At 38.0% G+C, this 21769-nt stretch overlaps 1 protein-coding gene across 1 annotated transcript in view; it reads left to right on the top strand.

Annotated features, from left to right (window-relative positions):
• Positions 1-21769, top strand: part of LOC127658744 (activin receptor type-2A-like) — an 84242-nt gene that overhangs the window by 25078 nt on the left and 37395 nt on the right. Inside the window, exons 3-5 of the mRNA XM_052148217.1 lie at positions 462-672; positions 4737-4846; positions 15745-15899. Of these exons, the coding sequence (XP_052004177.1) occupies positions 462-672; positions 4737-4846; positions 15745-15899 (476 nt within the window). The remainder of the gene's footprint in view (positions 1-461; positions 673-4736; positions 4847-15744; positions 15900-21769) is intronic.

Genomic DNA, 21769 nt, shown 5'->3' with positions numbered 1-21769 from the left:
TATTAAAAATAAATGCACAATACTAGGATAAAAGCTTCAGTGTGCATGCTTTTTTGGAAAACTAACAGTAAAGTTTAGCTTACTTTTGATAAAATGCTTGCAAAATTCCCTGTATTAAATAAAATAAATTAGCCTACCAAATGAATAAAGTCTTATAAAATTATTTCCAAACAAATTTAGTTTTTATTTTAAGGCCTGTGAAATTATTATTAAAATTTACAGTTCTCTGTCTTGAGCACGGTTAGCTAAGAGTGTGAGCTGGGAACATTTTGTAATTATAGCATATCAAACCATGCTCAAGTGGAAAGTTACTGGAACCGTTCGGGCCAATGGTGGAAAAGTGCTAAACCAAAAAATATTTGGTTTTGCAGGTTGGGTTTTTTGTGTGTAAAGTCTTCCTTTCCCACCACTGGCAGTCCATGTTCTCAATCTTAAATTTCCTCTACTGTGCTTATTTTTAGGTGCCATCCTCGGCCGCTCAGAGACACAAAAATGTGTTTTCTTCAACTATAACCCCAGTTTGGAGAACCGAGGAAACCACAGCGGTATTGAGTCTTGTGTGGGAGACAAGGACAAGAGACTTCATTGCTATTCAACTTGGCGAAATGTGTCAGGATTGATTGAAATAGTAAGGCAAGGCTGCTGGCTGGATGACGTTAACTGCTATGACAGGTAATCACTAGTGCTCATACTTATTTAACATAACCAATTAACCAATTGAGTGATTACATACATTTAAAAAAAATAGACTGTTTGTCGATTAAAGTAATTATTGATTAATGTCATAATTTTTTGTAGTTAAAGGAATAGTTCAACCAAAAAGAAAAATAATGTACTCACCCTCATGCCATCCCAGGTGTCTTTCTTCAGCCGAACACAAATTAAGACTTTTAGAAGAATATTTCAGCTCTGCAGGTCCACTAAATGCAAGTGAATGTGTGCCAGCTTTTTGAAGATCCAAAAAATACATATAGCATCATAAAATAATCCATACGATTCCAGTGGTTTAATTAATGTCTTCTAAAGCTAAATGCTAGGTGTGTATATGAAATACTGTACATCAATATTTAAAACGTTTTTACAAAAAAATGTTCGCTTCTGGCCTGCTTGAGGTTTGTGCGTTGACAAGGGTGGTGTTCAAACTGCCTCTCCTATGACGTAAGCATAGGAGCCTACTCTGCATGGATATTCATATGTAGATCCCTTATTCACTGCTGATTCTATGGACCGCGATACTGTTTCCACTCAAAAACAGTTTATGCAGCGGTCTGAGCAAGGAGCTCGAGGTCTGAAGCATCTCCTCCACTCTATCACTTGCATTCAAACAGATTCAAACTGCTCTCCTTCACCGTTCCAAAATGGCGCCGCAGTTGACGTATCCAAACCACCTGAATGAGGCATCTATTTATGATATACTGCACTGTTATTTCATTTTTCGTATTTTACGCATCAGTTCTCACGTGAAATTGTCAACGCACTCGAGCTTGACACTTATGAATTTTTAGTAAACTTTTTTTAAAATATTGATCTATTTCTTACACCTAACGTTTCGCTTCAGAAGACAATAAAGACGTATGAAACGGAAATTGTGACTGACTGTACTTCTTTATTATGACGTGTTTCTGAGTGATACGGCTTATTGAACAAGAAAAAAATGTAGGATGGGGACTTGATTTTATCCATCGGCTGTTGATTGGATTGTGAAAATATTGGCATTGCATACCAAATGAAGAGGCAGATGTGAATGCGAGTTTGCAGTGGACACATACACAAACCCCTTCCAACGTGCTGCTCGAGCCAGAAATTCAGCAGTGATCTCAACACATTGAACTGACAACATAAACACACGAGCACATAGCAGTCTTTGTTTACAAAAAGGCTGTTGCCATTGAAAATTGAGTGATTAACAGATAACAATATTTTAACATTTTGAATCACAATACACTAAATATAAAGGGAAAAAACACTCACTCCTGCTGTAATCCCAAGATACTTGTATTCAAAAATATGAATAAACCCCAGAGGCATCTGAAGCATTATATTCAGTTGTGATCACCTCAGCAATTCAGGCATGAAATGTCTCAAACACATCAAAAACTTCACTGTTATTCCTCAATCGAAATGTAAATTCAAGCCAGCTGGCCCATAACCAAGAAAGTTTGGGTTAAGGAACATAGGTTTTGGAGGAAAACATACTGCAAACATAAATACTTCAAACCATCAAAGTATTGCAATGTCAGGCAAATGTTAGGGTTGTATCACTTTGTCTAAATTGCTGTGTACAATATAGAGTGCATACAAGGAAGAATACTACAAACATTTATTTAACCAGATGATTTCTTCTTCAGATGGCATACAGTTTTAACAGTTTCTGAGATAAAACCTTGTGCAAACATGTGTTCTTGTTGAGGTTTGGTTGGAAACCCTGTAACAGGTGAGGGTAATAGGGGAGATATTAATAACACTCTTATCTTTGCATCTGCACCTATGCAACAGTTAGTGCTGTTGGCTGGTCAGGAAGTGTTCCCCTTAACAGAGGTGTTTTCATAGGCAGCAGCTCTTGTCCTGTTCTAGCATCTCCTGTTTGCCTCTCTTGCTGGAACTGGAACGATTCAGGCTTTTTTTTTATGTAGGCTACATTGAGCTACTATGTCATGTCTTTAGGTAGCTCAAGAAGTAGGGCGGTTGCTTAATGGCATGTACATCGCAAATGTAAACAACAGCAACGGACTCACCATTTGGCTTTTTTCTGAGTAAGTGCTTCAGGAATGTTATCCACTCATTTGTTCATTTGCACCTGTGTGTGCAATACAAGCCTGTGTTGAGGATTATTTGTGTGCTGCTAAGCTTTGTTTATCTTCTTTAAGCCAACATGAGAGCTCTGTTTTGATGTGGGCTGCCCGATTATAAAGTATCTTTTTGTCAAAGGCATTTTCTGCTTTTGTCCTTTATTCATTTGTTTGCTCTCTAACCCGAGCAAAATCCAAATTCACCTGTCATCTTTCTGCATATGTGTATCTTATGTGATGTGATCTTTGTTTTGTTGCCAAGATTATTTGAATATAGGATAAAAGACTTTTGTAAGTCTAGTGGGCTTTAAAAAAAAAGAAAATCAAAGCTAAATTAAAAAAACTTAACTAAAATATTTCATTTAAATATGACCAACATTTGAATTATATTTAGAATTTAAAGGCATTATTTCAGTGAGGGTGACAAGCACAGACTATTTTTTTTTATTTTTATTTTATTTTTTTTAAAGTACATGAGGGTGCAATGAATAAATATAAATCAAACAGCACTGTGTAATATTTTTTGTTGGCTGTTATCAAAACTCCATTCCATCAGACACTTTCTAACCATACTAGATGGAACACTACAGGATACTAGATGGAACACTACAGAATGAAACAGAATGTGGGGACCTCGAGACACTTTTTAAAATGTTTTATATTGTTTATGTTTCGAGACGCTGTTAAGAGATTAAGACGCAATGGCCAAAGACCTCCAACTAAGTGTATTTATGCATGCTAAAACGTCTTACTAGACATGTGGACAGTCCTCGTCTGTGCATGCACCTACTGCTGACTGTTCCAAAGAGTATTAAAAAGCAGTTGTAGTGTGCATGGGGTGAATGTGTCCGTATGCATTCATGGTCAGAAGAGCATACTTTAGAGTGCTTGACCGTGCGTGAAATGGAATGGCACAAGGAAAAACAAAGTCTACAAAGTATCATTTGAAAACGCATCTTTTTCTCTGTTTTGGCCTTCCGTCCACACTGAGATGGTGGTTTTGTCCGCAAATTCTGAGCTTTTTGAAAACGCACTCCAAAGTGGATACATTTGAAAACACCGTCTTCCCATTGTAGTGTGGATTGTGAAAACGGATATATCTGAAAATTATTATGTATTTGTTGTCATGTGACGCAGTCATGTAATCTATCCAACTAAAACAATCAAGATGGCGGCCCGTGTTATAGCTGCGCTGTTGTACTTGATACTCACTTTGATAGCGTTGTTAAAAAATAAATGTTACTTTGTACAATCATCACATTTCGTTCCTTCAAAGGCAAAGGGAAGTTTCAGTGTGGCCGAGCAACTTTTGGAAAACGCTTGAAAACGCTAGTGTGGACAGAGATCATTCTGAAACTCTGTTTTCAAATGTATCTGGATTAATGTAGACGTAGCCTAAAATTGAAATGCATCATTTTGGTATTCAAATGTGCTTTTCTATCTTAAATTTGACAAATTTTAAAAATCAAGTTTTAATTTGACAGCCTTGGTTTGATTTTTTTTAAATAGAAGTAGAATGTTCATAAACTTAATGTCACAGTACATTTTATGTACTCACACACTTGCTCGGTAGGGTTTCTTTTTTCACTTTGTTAAAAATGTAACTATTAAAAATTTGACATTAGACAGTACAGTATTGTATGAGAAAATATTGCAATACTTGAAATACCAAATTTTTCAGCTCCTCTAGATGGAAATATGGTGAATTCAGTATGTTTTTGGTTAAATTGTTCATTCGATGAAACATTGCAAATTAGTTGTCTGGTGCACTGAAAATGTCAATATTTGGTGGCTGAATAATTTAAAATAGCCTTTCCTTCCCTCACAGACTCATTTTTATTTTCATATAATAAAACTAAACTCTACTAAAGTTTATATAAATAAATAAAAGAAAAACAGGGAAACTTGGCTGTAAACTGACTGCCCTGTTTGTTTTTGGTCTTACAGTTCAGAGTGCGTGGAGAAGAAGGAGGACCCTGATGTATTCTTCTGCTGCTGTGAAGGCAATATGTGCAACGAGAAGTTCTTCTACAACCCTTACACACAGCTAGTTCAGAGTAAGACTCCCTTCAGCAATACAAACAGCAAAGTCTTTAAGGGTACTGGAAGTTCTTCAGTTATACCCATGTCTCATCATCTCTTTCTCTGATGTAATTGTGCTTGTTCTTGGATTTTGTCAATTTGAACCCACCCTTCTGTCTTTGTGTCTCATCATAACTTAGATTTCTCAACCTCAAAATCATCAGATTTTCTAAAAGCACCTCTCAGGCATTTTTCATGACTATGCTTGTTGAAAGCCATATCAAGCTCAATACTATTTTCCCCCTCTTACATCCACTTTTGTGTTTTTTATCTAATTGTGTGTGTGTGTGTGTGTGTGTGTGTGTGTGTGTGTGTGTGTGTGTGTGTGTGGGGCAACATTATAGCGCCACAGAAATTCACACTTCTGTGACTGTTTTTTGTTCAATATTGATAAAATACTTTTTGTAAGTCCTATTTCTATGTGAAGCCTGTTTGAGAAATCCATTTGTAGCTACATGAATGTTCTGTGCTAGATTTTGAGGAGTCATTTCTGGTCATAAATTTGTAACGAAAAGATTGAAACATGCAAATTAGAATGCAAATTTTGTAAATAATATATATACAGGCATACACATTATCTTTCACTATGCCTTACTTATAAATGTTTTGATGCTCATATTAAACAAACCAGTTGCCTTGCAAATACTGTTTTCTTTATCAGCTGAAAAGGAAACTGGAGATGTGCTTAACATGTTAAAGGATTTTTTCACCCAAAATGAAAATTCTTTCATCATTATGTATGACTTCTTTGGTAGTGAGGATCACCCTGGCACAATTTAAATCAACTGGGCCTCACACAAGACACAAAAGGATGTGGTGATTTTTGATTACGCTTAATTTAAGGTGTGTGTGATTATTAATATCAGACGTCCCCTCCCTCCATCCTTGGGGCACCAGCTAAGGTGTTTCACCTAAACAAAATGGTCCTTTTGGATAATTTATTTTACTATGAATTAGAAATATGTAGATTGGAGGGAGTTAACATTGTAGTTTGATTTATTTTTGTGTAGTTTCATTCCAATAAGTTCGGTACTTTTCTTTTTGTGCGTTAAACATTTGGCCAGATTGTGTGGATGTGTTTGGATAGTGTCCGTGTCCTGAGGCTGATTATTGTTAGTCGTGTTAGTCTGTTTGTGGAGCCTCATGACCAGCTGAATGATGGGACTCTTCTCAGCGTTCACATCATGGACTTTAAGGGCTTTAAAATGATAAGAGTTGGGGTCACTCAGTTTTAGATGTTTCCAAAATGTAATGGCTCTTTTCTCAATGTGGATTAAAAGAGGGTATTGGCCTAATTCTGCCCTGCATGCATTATTAGGTGTGTTTCTCTGTACCCTAAGAATGCTTTTACAAAACTCTGCATGCAGGGCTTCAATCAGATTTTTGTCCCATTTGTCAAATTCGTGATTTAGGAGAGGACCCCAAACTTTGCTGCCATATAGTGCAATAGGTTCTATGACTGATTGGAATATTTTGAGCCAGATTCTAATTGGTATTTCAAATTGGATATATTTTTTAATGGCATAGAAAGCCGTTCTTGCTTTCTCTTTCAGTTCATTCAAGGCCAAGTTGAGGTTTCCAATTGCACTGAATTTCAAACCAAGGTATGTGTAGTTTGTCAATTTTGTTCATACCAAGGGTGAAACTGTATTTCTTTCCCTGACATCTGGGTCGTTTCTGAAATGTTTGGACTTTAGTTTTAGTTGGGTTAATCATCAGGGCCCAGGTCTGACAGAACTGATGCAGGATGTCCAGGTTCTGCTATAGACCCTCTTCTGTTGGAGACAGCAGGACCAGATCATCTGCATACAGGAGGAGCTTTATAGTGGAGTCATGTATTGTGAGGCCAGGAGCTGCTGATTGTTCTGGTAGTTTTGCCAATTCATTAATGTATATATTGAAGAGGGTCGGTGATTGTGGGCAGCCCTGTCTCACACCCCGCCCTTGAGTGAAGAACTCGGTTTGTTTATTGCCAGTTTTGATTGAACATTTATTGTTTGAATACATAATTTTTATGATGTTGTATGTTTTGCCCCCTATACCAATTTCTGAAAGTTTAGACAGTAGACCTTGGTGCCAAATTGCATCAAAGGCCTTCTGGAAATCTACGGAGCATGCAAATATTTTGGTTTTGTTTTGGTTGATGTATTTATCAATCAGGGTATGTAGGGTGAAGATATGGTCTGATGTTATAACATTTGGTAAGAATCCAATTTGACTTTTGCTTAAGGCATTGTGTTCTGTAAGGAAGTGAACGAGTCTTGTGTTGATGATACTGCTGAACATCTTCCCCAGATTACTGCTCACACAGATGCCTCTGTAATTGTGTGGATCTAATTTGTCTCCACTCTTGAAAATGGGCGTTATGAGTCCTCTATTCCAGGTGTCAGGGAAATGACCAACACTCAGAACCAAGTTGAACAGTTTCAGTAAGGCCATTCTTAATTTGTGCTGTGTTCTTCAGCATTTCATTGAGGATGCCATCTGGTCCATTTGCTTTGAGTTTTAGGGCCTGGATTTTATCAATCAGTTAATTTTCTGTGATGGGGTAGTCTAATGGATTTTGATATTTACCAATTGTATGTTCCACATTGATCATTTTTTAATATATTTGGCTTTGTTCTGGGTTAATTTTTATTTCACATAAAATGTTCAAAGTGATTTGTCCAGGTGTCTCCATTTTGTATGGTTGTTTGTTCATGTTGTTTTTTTTATTCAGGGAATTCCAATTGTCACAGAATTTGTTAGAATGTATAGATTCTTCAAGAGTTTTTAGCAGATTTTGCATGCACTGTTCTCTCTTTGTTCTGAGTGTATTTTTATGCTGTTTAAGTTCCTCACAATATTGATGGCGCAAATCTGCATCGTTTGGTTGTCTGTGTTTTTCATTTGATAATTGTCTTCATTTTTTCCTCATTGTTTTACAGTCTAAATCAAACCATTTTTCATTCTCTTGTTTGGTTTTATGGTATTTCTTAGTCTTTCTTATTTGGTATCTCTCTCTCTCTCTCTCTCTCTCTCTCTCTCTCTCTCTCTCTCTCTGTGAAGTGGAGACTTAGCATTTTGGATGGTTTGTATTCTGTTAAATCTCCTACTTCTCAGGCCAGAGAATCAGAATGTTACTTATCATTATGTGATTGCTCCCGAACTCAAACATTCAGTATCTCAGAACGGAGAAGTGTTATAGAAGTGTATCCTGTTCAAACCCTCTGGACAGGGACTCAGGACAAAGGTGTGGTCATCCGGTGTATAGTTTTTACCTTCCTGATGAGGAGGAGATTTCAGTTTCTTGTTTCAGGGTTATGATTGGCTGCTGACATCGGAGGGGGCCCACACAGTGTGGCTCACCCTCTCTTCTCTGTGTGAGACATTTCCATATTTTAAAGTACATAGTTAGAACAGTGTCTTTAAAGTATCATCTATGCATTGCTCCTTTTCCAAACCTCTTCAAAAATACTCTTGGCATAGAGACAAACATGATATTGAAAGATTAAATATTATGCATGCATTAATTTATACCACCATAGTTCAGTTTGTGTGAACTATTGTGCTAATTGAACAAACATGGAGTGGATGTGTTGCAGTTGATGTCCATGTTAGGAGTAAAAGTTTGTGTGTAAAGATTTGTCTTTGTGTCTTCTTTGTTTCAGCTTTTTCCACATGGTTATTTAATGTTAGTTGTTTATGTAATTTAATGTTAGTTATTTAATGTAATGCTGCTTAGAGAGGTCTTGAAGAATTTGTATGGTCCTTAGCTCAACTCTTGTCTGTGGTCAAACCTTAGGATGGGGGTTTAAGATGTTGCTAAGAAACAATTCATGGCCCAACGAAAAGTATTTTTCAATGTATCGGAAGATCTTTCCTGCCTTTGAGCAGTGTCTGGCAGTTGTCCGAGCAGCTTATCTGATGGCTGTGCTTGGCATTTGTTTGTGTAGATCCTGCCACGATCCAATTAATATGGAGCCACTTTTCTTTGCCTTGACAGTTAGGGAGGGGCTCTGCCATAAACTGGCTCCTAGAATGTCATCTGGTCCGATTGTTCGCCACACTTTCATCTCAGCTCTGAAGGTCCATACAGTGCAAGTGAGTTGGTGATAAAATCTTGAAGCTCCGATGAAAACATTGGAAATTAGTTGTAAATAAATAAAAGCATAAAAGTAATCCATAAGACTGCACTGATTAAATCAATATCTATGTATGAAGTGAGATGATAGATGTTGGTGAGAAACAGATCAATATTTAACTCCTTTTTTTCTATAAACTCCCTCCCTGCTCAGTCAATCTCCACTTAAAGTTTCACATTCTTCTTATGTTTTTGGTGATTCACATTCTTCTTATGTTTTTGGTGATTCACATTCTTCATGCAGATTGCCCACTACTGGGCAGGGAGAAGAATTTATAGCAAAAAAGGATTTAAATATTGATCTGTTTCTCACCCACACCTGTAATATCAATTCTGAAGATATGGATGTAACCACTGGAGTCTTATGGATTACTTATGGCCTTTATGATATATTTGGAGCTCTGAGGTCTGGTCACCATTTACTTGCATTATAAAGACAAACAGAGCTGAGATATTCTTCTAAACATCTTTGTTAGTGTTTTGCAAAAAGAAAGAAAGTCATACACATCTGTGATGACATTAGGGTGAGCCAATGATGAGAGAAGTTCTTACTAAGGTTTTGAAGGGCATCATTGTCTTCATCTCTGTCTACACAGCTCAATGGCTGTGGAGGAATCTACATTTAAATGGAAGAATTTGTTATTTGGTCTATGCATCATATAATTTAGTGAAGAAATTAATTTAATTGTTGTCAGATCAAAAACAATCTTAGTTGGACAATTGTTGTTACAGTTGTCCTGCAGCTACAGTGTAGTTCAGTTAATGAAAGAGTAGCTAAACAGACATGCTGTAGAACAAAGCTAAAATAACAACTATATAGAACTTGGTGGAGTGCATCATATAGAAGGCATTAATACTGGCTAGAGCTTTCCTAGCACCAGTTTGGTTTGTGGTCTTTGGGCTTGTAACAGCATAATGTGCTCTCACAGCCCCAGGGATGGCCATGTCTTTTAAATTACCAGAGCTGATCTGGTCGCTTGAACTCCTCTGAGTAAACACTGACATCAACATCCTCTTAATGAAATGAGTGATGGAGGCCTATGATTAAATACAGATCTTGTTAGAATTGGCGGTCTTAATCTTGTGGCCCACTGCTCTCAGCTCCCTGCAGGGGTCATTTGTTTATTTCAGCAATGAGTTGTTATCTGCTAGGGTCGTCACAATACCTATATTTCAGTAGTCAATGCAAAAACCAGTGAAATTTCGTAATTCTCCTTACCAAAATCGATACCTCAGCAAAGAAAAATATGCTATTGAACACACTCCTTAATTTTAAAGTTAATTGTTAATATTAATATTACAAATAAAATTAAAACAAAAGCAAGTTTTCAGGGATGTACTCAAATGTTGTCTGGATTGAAACTTAACAAATTAAAAACAATAGACATTAGTCACAGTAGAGCCATATATATATTTATTTTTTATGATAATTAAAATGTGGTTGTGAGGGATAGACTAACAGTCTCTTCGAGGGCATGAACTGTATAAAGCGGTATAAAGGTCTTAGATCACACCTAATTTTCCTCAACTCGTGTTTTCTAGATTTTATTTTGTTTTGTTTTTTCTACAAAAGGTTTTAGAAACATGTATTTTTTTTTCAATGTTTCGTAAGCGGAAATGAGTTCAAAACACTTTAAACAACAGTATAGCCCATTAAAGAGACAGTTAGTCTATCACTCATTTTCATTGCCTCAAAAATTAAAGATGGTGCTACTAGTCCAAAGATACAAATTAGCAAAACACTTTTTTTCTGATATGTAAAAGAACTATCAAGGATTGAATAAACATTCAGAAACACAATTAAATCCTGGCTGTTTACATTCTGTGAACACAGATACAATGATGTTTCTAGTAGTAACTCACCAAGATGAGCATTCTGACACACATTTTGGCATATATTGCATACAAATGCAGCCACCTACTAGTCAGACAGCACTTTTACTTAAGTAATAGATATATTTCCAGCACTGACTTGCTCCATATGGAATTATCTTGATATGAAATGTAAAAGCCCATAGAGAACTACACAATGTGCATCAGAGGTTCTAAGAACTCCCTCTCTATGAGTTTGGAATGAAGTGCGTTTCATGACCTTGTGACCAGGGTACTTTCATGCCCTGTGGCTATGTGTGGCAATCCTGCCCTACTAAATGGGGGAGGGGTGGAGTTGGAGCAGATGAGGGTCGGTTTGTAAGGGTTGGATGTGTTTTTCTGCACGCATGGGCTAATCCAGAGTCCTTAACCCACTTCCAGCTTAAGTCCAGAGCTGGCACGAGAGGAGAGAGAAAGCATCACAAACAGGATCTCTCTGTAACCACAGCTAATATGGGTTTAGCAGATGTTCGACTGGGCTACACCCATGGCCACCTTGTACACGTGGTACCGCGGTAAGCCTGGGCAAAAGCGAACTGCTGTTCTATAGCAGGAGTGAGAGGGATAACTTGCTGCATCTCTGGCTAACAGCCATGGCCCAATCCAGTCTCTGGCACAAGACCTAGCAAACCAAGAGCCAGCATGTGCACTGACTAAGCATGCACACTATTCTCTCCAGCAAAAACACACATGTGATTACATTAAACAGCTCTTAATGTGAATTTTCATTTGCATAGAAACATGTACATAGGAAGAAAATGGGGATGTCATTATGGTCGACTCCAATGTAAACATGATATGCAATGAAGTCATTTCTGTATTTTCCGTAAAATAATTTGCATCTGAATATAAGTTACATCGGGTTACTTATTATAAGTTACTATACTTAATATAAGTTATTTGGGATTGTTTTAATCAGGAGTATCTGCTTTAAGCTATAGTGTTTTGTTTATGATTCATGAATATAAAAAACACTACAAATAAGCCACATCTGGTTATAACATATGTAACTCTATGCTGTATACAAATAAACAGTGGTGCACAGATCAATTGACACTGATCTAAATCAGCCAGTCTTCCTATTGTATCTATATTCCGGGCCGATCCTTTTCCAAGGGCATCATGCATGGAATTAGGGATGAGAAAAAGAAACCGCTAATGAAGTAGACTGACGCAGTTAACATACAGGACGAGTATAAAAACTTGGTATATAATAGTTATCACGTTAATTGTTATCAGGTATCTCATGCCATGTTTATGTTGAGAAAAATGAGCATATTCACGTGCTCAGTAAACTATACTCATTTATACACACCAGTTTAAATGATGGAATGTCCCTTACCTCAGCTAGCAAAGTCTTTCGCGGATGCCATATTTGCTTTTTACAGAAGCGTTACGGTAGTAATTCTAAAACCAAACAACATGCAAAATACAAATTTGAGTATACTTGATGTAACGTAAGTCGTGACAAACAGATGTCTGATGACAATCAGGTGTGTGGAGCGATAGAGCCAGTTTGAACGATCATACGCGCTTGTAGTTTAACTCCCTGCAACATGCACTCTCTCTGTGTGGCGTCAGTCTCTCATCAGTCACTCATCCACTAAAAACAGTAATAACAGTTTTAACTTTCAATAAAGACTTCACACAGTTGCTTAATAATTAGTGATTTTCTTTACAACAAAACGCCAAAGACGTGAAGCAAATCAAAGATACTAATGATTTCTCACTGGAGCAGTTCTGGATGGATATACAGTGGATCCGGAAAGTATTCACAGCGCTTCACTTTTTCCACATTTCGTTATGTTACAGCCTTATTCCAAAATTGATTATATTCATTATTTTCCTCAAAATTCTACAAACAATACCCCATAATGACAACGTGAAAGAAGTTTGTTTAAAATTTTAGCAAATTTATTAAAAATAAAAAACAAAAAAATCACATGTACATAAGTATTCACAGCCTTTGCCATGACACTCAAAATTGAGCTCAGGTGCATCCTGTTTCCACTGATCATCCTTATGATGTTTCTACAACTTGATTGGAGTCCACCTGTGGTAAATTCTGTTGATTGGACATGATTTGGAAGGCACACACCTGTCTATATAATGTCTCACAGTTAACAGTATATGTCAGAGCACAAACCAAGCCATGAAGTCCAAGGAATTGTCTGTAGACCTCCGAGACAGGATTGTATCGAGGCACAGACATGGGGAGGGTACAGAATAATTTCTGCAGCATCGAAGGTCCCAATGAGCACAGTGGCCTCCATCATCCGTAAGTGGAAGATGTTTGGAAGCACCAGGACTCTTCCTAGAGCTGGCCGCCCGGCCAAACTGAGCAACCGGGGGAGAAGGGCCTTAGTCAGGGAGGTGACCAAGAACCCGATGGTCACTCTGACAGAGCTCTAGCATTTCTCTGTGGAGAGAGGAGAACCTTCCAGAAGAACAACCATCTCTGCAGCACTCCACCAATCAGGCCTGTATGGTAGAGTGGCCAGACAGAAGCCACTCCTCAGTAAAAGGCAAATGACAGCCCACCTGGAGTTTGCCAAAAGGCACCCGAAGGACTCTCATACCATGCGAAACAAAATTCTCTGGTCTGATGAAACAAAGATGGATCTCTTTGGCTTGAATGGCAAGCGACCCTAAGCACACAGCCAAGATAACAAAGGAGTGGCTACGGGAAAACTCTGTGAATGTCCTTGAGTGGCCCAGCCAGAGCCCAGACTTGAACCCGATTGAACATCTCTGGAGAGATCTGAAAATGGCTGTGCTCCGACGCTCCCCATTCAACCTGATGGAGCTTGAGAGGTCCTGCAAAGAAGAATTGGAGAAACTGCCCAAAAATAGGTGTGCCAAGCTTGTAGCATCATACTCAAAAATACTTGAGGCTGTAATTTGTGCCAAAGGTGCTTCAACAAAGTATTGAGCAAATACTTATGTACATGTGATTTTTTTTCTTTTTGTTTTTTATTTTTAATAAATTTGCAAAGATTTCAAACAAACTTCGTTCACATTGTCATTATGGGGTATTGTTTGTAGAATTTTTAGGAAAATAATGAATTTAATCCATTTTGGAATAAGGCTTTAACAAAACAAAATATGGAAAAAGTGAAGCGCAGTGAATACTTTCCGGATGCACTGTATAGGTTTGTAATGGATATATCTCTTATTTTTGAGTGCATCTCTGTTGTGTGTGATGGTTTTTACTGGTTGCCAGTATGTGACAACAGAACTATTCATAACTGGTTTCAGTTCAGATAAATGATAGCATTTCACAAATGATCTGATTTAAATGTAATTTACAGTGTAGGGCATTAACATACAACTGCAGCAAATTACTGGGCACAGGGCACTTTGAAAATGAAAAAGAAAAATCAGTGATCGGATCGGTATCAGCCGATCACAGTGTTGAAATATCGGTGATTGGCATTGGCCTTAAATTTCCTCATTAGTGCACCTCTACAAATAAACAGCTTGTTTCAGTCTGTGAGTGAAAATATATGCTTGTATTCTATTCATTCAGTAACTTAAACGACTGTTGATCATGGATAATTCTGTTTGCAAACGACCGTTTGCTATGCACTAATTGTCCGGTTTACTGACAAAATGTTTTTGCTAGGGGTGTGATGAAACATAATTTTATGGGCATGCGAGGGGTTGCGTTTTACAGCGGTCTAGAGCGGTGGTTCTTAAACTTTTTTAAACTACAGCACCCCTTAATAGTGTTTTTCCCACAGTACCCCAACCACTGAAACATAAATTGATAAACAAACAAATATGCTGTTGTAAACACTCCTTTATTTATAATGTGTAATATTGATAGAAATATCAACAAATAAAATTAAACGATGTAGCCTTAGAGTGTTTTTTCTAAACATTGCTTCAAGTTTTTAAAGTAATTATTAGAGGGTTACTAATAAAATAATGTACCTAACAAAGCACTGTTTTCTAAAATAAACAAAGCACTGTTTTCTAAAATAAATAAAGCAAAATAAAATGATTTATGATGTTTTCTGTGTCATTGTTGGATATGCGTTTTTGTTAAGGCTTCCTTACCACTGATTAGTCGACTTGTTGTTCAGGCTACTTAGTTGATTTTGAAAATATGTAGTTTTGCAAATCCCTAGAATAAAACGGCCTTTTATTGTTGACCTTTTAAAAGGCCACAGTGTAAAACTTGTAATTAGCGAGTTCTGAAGGTGCAAGTAAGAAAAAAGTATGCAGTGAGATATTCTGAATGTACACTGCAGATTTCACTAATGCAACGGATAACACTTGTATGGCAGACTTCATGTCCCTCATCTGTTGTGTTATTCCTCTGAAGTAATCAAGAGCAAACTTGTTTGAGGTTCTGCTGAGTAATGCTAATGTATGCTGAAGTCATTCTAAAAAACACTGATGACATCACCCTTTTCACATTCAAATGGCTTATTAAAGAAGCAATCTTAATAGTGCTTTATAGCACTCTGTCAACAGTCGTTTTCAGTAATTTGGGGGATAACATTTTCTCTGAATTGGAGACTTTGGTCTGAGCTGCCCTACAGTGAAATACACTCAAAATGTATGTTTGCTAATCACAAGAACCATTTCCTGATGCCATGGTCAAAAGAGATCTCAGAATGGGTGACTTACAAAAAGCTGGAATGGGTAACAAAAGTATCTCTAAAATCACTGATCATTCCACATTAGGAGAAATCGTCTTTAAATGGAGACACTGTTGCTTTTCTTGCTAGGAATGAGAAATACAGGGACATCCAAGGGGTTCACATACTTTTCCTGCAATTGTATTTACAAAGAGCAAGCTTGAGTGTATAAAACCTTGTGTGAATTGGTATTGATCTTTTGTCTCTCTTGCTATTTCTCTTCCTCCAGCAACGTCTAACCCCATTACCCAGAAGCCCCCTCTGTTCAGCAATCTTCTTTACTCCATCGTGCCTATCATGGGCATTGCTGCTATTGTCCTCCTCTCCTTTTGGATGTATCGCCATCACAAGCTGGCATATCCTCCTGTTCTGGTTCCCACCCAGGTAACTTGATAGCTTTAATTTATTGCATGTGTTTGTCTACAAAAGCCTGCGACAGACATTTGTGTTTTCAGATATTTTCAAATCATGTTTTTTTGTCATTGAATCACTTACTGAGCAAAATGCTTTACAATCCATGTCCTCTGTTCGGTATAACTCACAATGTTTTCTGCAGGGCTCCCACCCTCATGGCAATTTTTCCCTGATTTTTTTGTATTTTCAAACCTGGAAAATTCATGGAAAGTAATAAGTTATTAAAAATCATAAAATCTGCTTATGCTTTGTTGTAAATATTTAATCAGCTCATCCAATTTAGCTCTTTTGTAAAATAATACTTGCATGCAAGCCATACATGTGATCGAATTGTTATTTTGAGTTGGTGCTTTTCAAGTAATGGTTTAATATATTTTTTATAATGATTAGCAAAGTGGTCTGAATTAGAATGATTTTTAAAAATCCTAATCCTGTAGTCACAAATAACTGGAAAGATATCATACCAGTTAATTGGTTTAAAAGTGTGGGAACCCTATTTGTGTGTATTAGAATATCTCAATGTCATAAGTTTCAGATAAATGTGTTATGGGGAGCTGTTATTTTCCCCTGTGCTGCCTCTTCTGTTGATGTGTGTGACAGTGATTTTAGTAATCTAATGTGCTCTAAGTCTTACACTCAAAGCACTGTCAGCTGGAATCAGACAAGAGAAGTCAGGATACTGTTGTAGTTCAATGCCCTACTCTCTCACCATAAACACAAGATAACAGAGCTGACACAAGCAATCTGTTATCCTTTACCACTGGTGTGTGACTGGTGGCTACTACTGAACAAGACAATAGATCGTTATTGATTGATTTTCAGAAAGCAGGTTTAAGGAAATATTTGGGAACTCAATGAACCAAAAAGCCACGAGAGGCCATGTCTTACAGTGATTTTACTGCAGGTAAGGGGTGTTGCTGAGCACAATGCAAAGCATAGTAATTTTAATAACAACTTTGAAAAGCATTTTTGGTTCATTTAAAATGTAGAGTCTGAGCTATTGGTTTTAAAATAGATGCATTTACATGTGATGCACGTGTGTGGTGACTGTGATTAAATGTGGACTGTAAGGTAGCACAAAGGGTTACCCATGTGTCTGTAATGAAGACTCAGGTGAGTTGGGATCCATAAGCGGTTTTTATTCAACAGAGGAATACTTAGATCGTACAGGCAGGGTCAGGCAACAGGCAGACAGGGATATAGTAGGCAGGCAGAGTCGAGGTGAGAGCAGGCAGAAGATCGGGGCAGGCAGCAAACAGCGGTAATAAAAATACAGGCAATAGTATCAACAGGGCAGGTGCCAAACAAACGTGGTCGGAAAACAAAGCAAGGTTGGTACACGGTAAATATAAGTATAAACAGGATAACGCTTGGTAATGTAGCCGGAGCAAACAAGACTTCGCAATGAAGGAGTAAACAGACATGATTTAAATAGGGAAGAGACAACAAGGAACAGCTGTAGTAGTAGTCCTTTATTGTCACATAGTAAACCAGTGAAATTGGCCATCGACCTGTCCATACAAACATACATATGACAAGGGGGTATACAGGACAGGAAGACAGGGAATTAGAAAGAAATACAGCATGACATGAGGAGAGGAGAGGAGAAAAAAGGCAGCCCCCAGACTATGCTCCTTAAGAAGTACAGTGTGGGAACAGGAAAAAAACACCTCAGCAACATTAGCACATAATCAGTACACTCTACAACATGAACAAGACTTGCAACAGGGGAGGGGATTGGGGGGTGGAGGTGGCCCAGCACAGGCAAGCAGCCATCCGGACCTGCAGCCATGTTCGGCGCTGGTCACAGACCCGCCTGTCAGACTGGGGGTACAAAGCGGCGAAGGCGAGGGATAGGGTATTGGGCGGATGATTGCATATCTGTATATATGTGTAAGAGTTCATGTGTGTGTAGGCCTGGAGAGTCGCTATGCCAGCATCTAATCTAGGTGCCTCAGTCCGCAGGGTTGTCATAGCGATACACAGCAAGTTGCCATGGAGACAACCTTGATCAGGTCCCAGACATAGACAACAATCACCAGGTGTCTGGGGAGTCGGGGAAGGAACGCGAGAGTGGCTCACTGCAGTGCTCTTCCGGGGGAGTTGTTGTTCCAACAGCGGCCTTGGCCAAGGCCAGTGCTGGCTGAGGCATAATCAGACCTAGGTATGCGGGCTTATGGGAAATGTAGTCTTTAAGGTCAATACTCCGGTGAATCCGATCTCTGGTGGCTGAAGGGGGAGGTGCCTTCACCGGTGTTCATGACAGTGTCAGGTGAGCTATTGGAATTCCCCGATTGTGTTTCAGGCAGCGTTATTTAGCCCAGACCTAACAGATGCACTGTCCTCACATTGCGCTGTTATCAGATATCATAATGAGACCATAGTTGTTCTAGATATGTAGGAAACTTTATTAGCTCTTAATACGGCAGTCTAAAGTCTATAAGGACTTTTGAAACACTATAAAGACAACATAAAACAGTGTTCACTACCATTTGCTAACATGATGTGTTCCTGAGCAAACCTGTACATTCAATGAGAAAAAAATGTCAAGCTGATTGATTTTGTCCATGAGGAATTGATTGGATTGTGAAAAGCTGACCACTGGTTGAAGGGGGCATATTGAAAAATATGATGGCTTGGTGTAGTTGTCAACCAATAGAGGGTTTTTAGTAGCCGATAATGATGTCTTGTGAATAGGGCTGGGTGTCGTTAAACATTTTCCGATATCGATATCTTGAAGCTTCAAATGTGCATACTCTACCCTTTGGGTATTTCCCTATCCAGGAAAATATATCATGAATGTGAATAAATTCATTTTGTTCCCTCCTTCACGATATATATGTATATATATACAATTACATCGGAAACCTCTGGGCTGAGGGATTAGTGAATATTATTGCTTTATTGATTTTTCATTGATTAAAAAAAAAAAACTTAAATCAAATACATTTATAAATTCAAATGGCACTCCAAACGAAAAAGCAAATAAATAAATAATAAAGTGATACAATTATATATATACACAGTATCTCACAAAAGTGAGTACACCCCTCACATTTTTGTAAATATTTGATTATATCTTTTCATGTGACAACACTGAAGAAATGACACTTTGCTACAATGTAAAGTAGTGAGTGTACAGCTTGTATAACAGTGTAAATTTTCTGTCCCCTCAAAATAACTCAACACACAGCCATTAATGTCTAAACCACTGGCAACAAAAGTGAGTACACCCTTAAGTGAAAATTTCCAAATTGGGCCCAATTTGTAATTTTCCCTCCCCGGTGTCATGTTCGTTAGTGTTACAAGGTCTCAGGTGTGAATGGGGAGCAGGTGTGTTAAATTTGGTGTCATTGCTCTCACACTCCCTCAAACTGGTCACTGGAAGTTCAACATGGCACCTCATGGCAAAGAACTCTCTGAGGAAAAAAAACTGTCTGAAAAAAAATATTTATTGACCATGGTTGACCAAAGAAGTTGTCTTTGTGAAATAGACGTATAAGTGCTGCCAGCATTGCTGCAGAGGTTGAAGGGGTGGGGGGGTCAACCTGTCAGTGCTCAGACCATACGCCGCACACTGCATCAAATTGGTCTGCATGGCTGTCGTCCCAGAAGGAAGCCTCTTCTAAAGATGATGCACAAGAAGAGCACTGAAGCAGAGCATGATCCCCTCCCTTCGGAGACTGGGCTGCAGGGCAATATTCCAGCATGATGACGACCCCAAACACACCTCCAAGACGACCACTGCCTTGCTAAAGAAGCTGAGGGTGAAGGTGATGGACTGGCCAAGCATGTCTCCAGACCTAAACCCCATTGAGCATCTGTGGGGCATCCTCAAACGGAAGGTGGAGGAGCACAAGGTCTCTAATATCCACCAGCTCCGTGATGTCGTCATGGAGGAGTGGAAGAGGACTCCAGTGGCAACCTGTGAAGTTCTGGTGAACTCCATGCCCAAGAGGGTTAAAGCAGTACTGGAAAATAATGGCAGAAACAAAGTGTGAGATCCTTAGATGCGCATGTTCCACGAGACTGAATGCCTCTGTATCAGCGTGTCATATATGCCCATATACAGCTTTTCTGTCATCTGTACTTAATAATATAATAGTGTTTCTTCAAACGTGTGTCTTTTTGTCTACGGGCAAATTATATGTAATATTAATTTGATAATAATAATTTAAAAGATTAATGGGAAAACAAGCCAAATATCGTCATGACATGGTCAAAGGCATCAGCTATTGGCGATCACTCTGACCATCATTGATCCCGAGATCATCGTCTGTTTGCTCAACCCAAATGTGCATTTCTCTCTATAAATTAACAAAATATTCAGACAGTCTCTTGGTGTTTTTTCCGGCACAGAATCTTTACCTCTTTTCTGTTGTGGCTCACTTCGTGCATGTGCTTGTAAAAAATATATTTTAAAGCCTCATTATTATGGTTTTGTATTTCTCTGTAATGTTGAACAGCGTTAGCAATATTACTTATAACATTCTTTCTCAGCCCTGTTTTTCCTTGATCCTAAACACAGCCAATCACCAGCACCTTTAGATTTGAGAACATCAAGCATGCTACATGCTTATCACTGACGTTGATGAGATTAACCCCTTAGGTATCGAAATTTGGTACCGAACGACAAGATATTTTTCGATACTCGATTGTTTAGAGGCAATTCAGTCGGTGCCAAAAATGTATCGAACTCAATACCCAGCCCCTACTTGTGAACATGGTGTCTGATGCCTGGTATAAAGCTGATTATAGCCTATATATTTTACAGTTTAACAAAAATGTCCTGTGCCAATGTTATCCAATATTATTATATTATTTTTGTGTATTTAAGCCCTTGTCTTTGAGCTGTTCCTTGTTTAGTCTTTGAGTCCTTGTCTCATGCGAGCCTATGTTTTAAGATATTGTCATGAGTTGTTATCCGATTTAGATTATCTTGGATTACCCTGGCTGTTTTTTGTTTGATATACTGAACTTGTTTTTGGATTAATCTTTATTAACTATATTTTTGAGCTTTTTTATCCTGTTTGATTTTTCTAAACCTTTTTCCCTTTTTGGACTCACAATAAAACTTGGATTATATCTGCCATCCTTCTGTTGCTCTGCTTGTGGGTCACACCACTCGCAGTGGTAAAGTCCCTCGGTTCTAGACCGGCAAACGGTGGACGTTTGTGACAAATATTATATAATATGTACACAAACTTTCTTGTCAGTATTTACTTAAAATTCACCAAAAATGTTTAAAATGGAAAATGTATTATGCATTATCCATTGACGAGGCTGAAACTGTTTGACAATTTATGGAATGACACATTCTGTTAATTGGCTAATCTAGCATCTCAAAATAGGCTAATATTGGCCAGTATATTTTAGGGCTCAACGATTAATCAAAATAAAATGTATATCGCAAAAAGTGGTAGTATGATTATCAAACTGCAAGAGCTGTGATTTAAACAGCTCTGTTCTCTGTTACACATATTAAAATCACAAGTGAGGCTAATGAGCTGAAGACATTATTTTTACAGCACTCTAGATTTATTAATTGCACATTTGTGTAGTTACAAATATGCTTGGCCATTAAATGTTACTATCCAAATCTATATTACCCCATAACACTGGGTTTTTGTGGGCAGAGTGGATGAGAGCCTTTCCCTGCTGTTAAAGGCCATTGGTTAATGCTCTATGAACCAACTTCTTTTCCCAAAAGTATCACAAGCTTAAGTTGATTGTAGAGACCATTGTTGCCAATGGTTTCTGTGATCTCTTAGGCTTATGATGGTTTGGGAAATGCAGCCCTGAACTAACAATAAACTATTGTATTTTTATTAACTAACATT

The sequence above is a fragment of the Xyrauchen texanus genome, chromosome 18 (assembly GCF_025860055.1).
Source record: "Xyrauchen texanus isolate HMW12.3.18 chromosome 18, RBS_HiC_50CHRs, whole genome shotgun sequence".
NCBI classification, from domain to species: Eukaryota; Metazoa; Chordata; class Actinopteri; order Cypriniformes; family Catostomidae; genus Xyrauchen; species Xyrauchen texanus.
This window is presented reverse-complemented; position numbering and strand designations above follow the sequence as displayed.